Source organism: Trichechus manatus, unplaced genomic scaffold, assembly GCF_000243295.1.
Source record: "Trichechus manatus latirostris isolate Lorelei unplaced genomic scaffold, TriManLat1.0 scaffold00118, whole genome shotgun sequence".
In the NCBI taxonomy this organism is placed as follows: Eukaryota; Metazoa; Chordata; class Mammalia; order Sirenia; family Trichechidae; genus Trichechus; species Trichechus manatus.
In genome coordinates this window covers 7,537,795-7,540,024 of record NW_004444054.1, presented here as the reverse complement: position 1 = coordinate 7,540,024, position 2,230 = coordinate 7,537,795, and the positions used below count along the sequence as shown (strand labels likewise).

The 2,230-nt window shown below is 33.0% G+C and overlaps 1 protein-coding gene across 1 annotated transcript in view; it reads right to left on the bottom strand.

Moving 5' to 3' along the window:
* Nucleotides 1-2,230, bottom strand: part of TPP2 (tripeptidyl peptidase 2) — a 78,694-nt gene that overhangs the window by 46,605 nt on the left and 29,859 nt on the right. Inside the window, 2 exon segments of the mRNA XM_023738545.1 lie at nt 466-565; nt 1,786-1,913. Coding sequence (XP_023594313.1) covers nt 466-565; nt 1,786-1,913 — 228 coding nt within the window.

Below are 2,230 nucleotides of genomic sequence, written 5' to 3'. Positions count from 1 at the left end.
TATAGATGAACTTAACAAACTGAACTTGTCTACTCATGGATCTCACTCAAGATCATTCACAGTAGGTTATAACTTCAAAACATGAACACAGGTATATAGGCCCTGTAACTGTGATACTTCACAAAAGCTTAGGAGAGCAAAAGGTTTCACCATAAGCCTCCACTACTTTCTAAAGATAACCAAGTCCTTAATTTTTAATTTAGACCTCCTAAATGAAACCTTATGGATATACAGGAGTAACAATTTTCTCTAAATAGTTATATCATACATCTAACAATAAAATAACTGTATTTAATTTCTGCAATATCTGTTGCCCTGAGGTAAAAATGTTAATCAAAATGAAAATACTCAACTAAAACACCAACAGAAAGAACTGGTAAAGTTATCTAAAACTCTGCCCCACCCAATCATGTCAAAAGTTTAACTAAATATATATAATACTCTCGCGTACTCCATTCAACCTACCTAGGGCCTCTAGAAGACCAAGTATATTGATTTGCAGGTAATTTCTCTCTCAGAGAATATTCAGCAACCATCATATCAGGAGAAACATAAGCACCAACACCTGTGGAACGGATTTCATCATTTAACAAAAGGAAGCAAAATATGGATCCTAATTCTAAACCCACTGTTCCCTTAGCTGTGTGACCTTAGGTAAATCACTTAATTTTCCCACGCCTCAGTTCTCTCTTTTGTAAAATGGAACAATAAGAAAACATACTAACAAAGGAATGTTTACTATGTACCAGACATCGTACTAGGTGCTTTACTTCTGAAAGTAAAATATTTATCTTCCAGGATTCTTATGTGGATTAAATATAATAACGTACCTAAACATGTATGTATGTGCAAAAGAAAAAGAAAAGAGTGTGCTTTAAACTGTAAAATGTAACTTTAACTTTGGAAAAATAAAGGAATTAGCTGACTGGTCTTCATTTTTAAATGATCATTGTATCCAAGATTCTTCCCATAAAGTTCCATGGAGTTTAAAAAAAAACAAAAAAAGTAGGCAGTAACCCTATCCTTAAAAAAAAAAGGCTATAATTTAATGAGCAAATAATAAACTAGGACATAACAGGAGACAGTATTCTAGATAAACATGCAAATGCAGACACTAGTTAGAAAGATTAAAAAATCAGCAAGTATAGAGATTAAACTCAGTCCCTTCATTTTAGAAATTTGGCAACAGTGCTCAGAGAAGCTGAAAAATTTACTAAACACACAATGACTGGAAGAGACAAGACTTAAAGTCCAAGTCTATGAGCTCCTAATTGCAAATGCTTCTTTACGACATACATATATTCAGAGTAGAAAACTAAATGAACCATTTCTGAGTTAAGTGGATTTAGGCTAAGAATGCTGCCACACAAAATTGAAATTATTTTGTAAAATGCAGCATAAAATTTTCAGTGAATTGGAGAATAAGAATGTAATATTGAGTACTGTTGTTCACTTAATGTGGAAAGCTCCTCCCTTGCTCTACCTATTGACTTCCTCATTCCTACACCTCTTCCATAGTCTTATCTCAATTTTCAAATCAGAAATAATTGTGCTTTTGTGATTCCACAGCACTTCATCTGTACTTCTATTAAACCACTTATTACACTCTACTTTAAATTAAATTCTAGATAACTTAGCTCCCTTACTAGATTTTAAGTTTCCTGAGGACATACCTAAGGTCCACAGTGTGTGGCATATAGTAGAAATTCAATTAATGTTTGATTAACTGTTTTGGTTTGTTTGCTTGTTTTTTAAACAAATTTATTTCTAAAACAGGGAACTAACCTATCACACTTGAAGTAGTTCCACCTGGACAACCTACTGTAGAAAGGCATGGACCATTATTTCCAGCACTTGAGACATAAATAATATTATGCTTCCATACTGCTTCATTAATTACTTCACAGATTCGCCTGAAAAAGAGAGAATTGCTTTGAACATATAAAATTGTTCCACTTTTCAACAAATACAGTACTGTAATGAGAAAATATTCTCAAATATGGTTTATATAAAAAAAAATTAAAATACATGTTCCAAGTAGTAGAACTGAACAGTGGCTACACACAGAGGTGTGTGCATTAGAATCACACAGAGGGCATTGTCAAACTATAAACCTTCAGCCTCTGATCACAAAATGTTCCTAATACCAAACTATCGTTCAAATGCCTGGTTAAGTACATTTTGGTACATCTACTATTGGTGGAACATGATACAGCCATTCTAAACAATA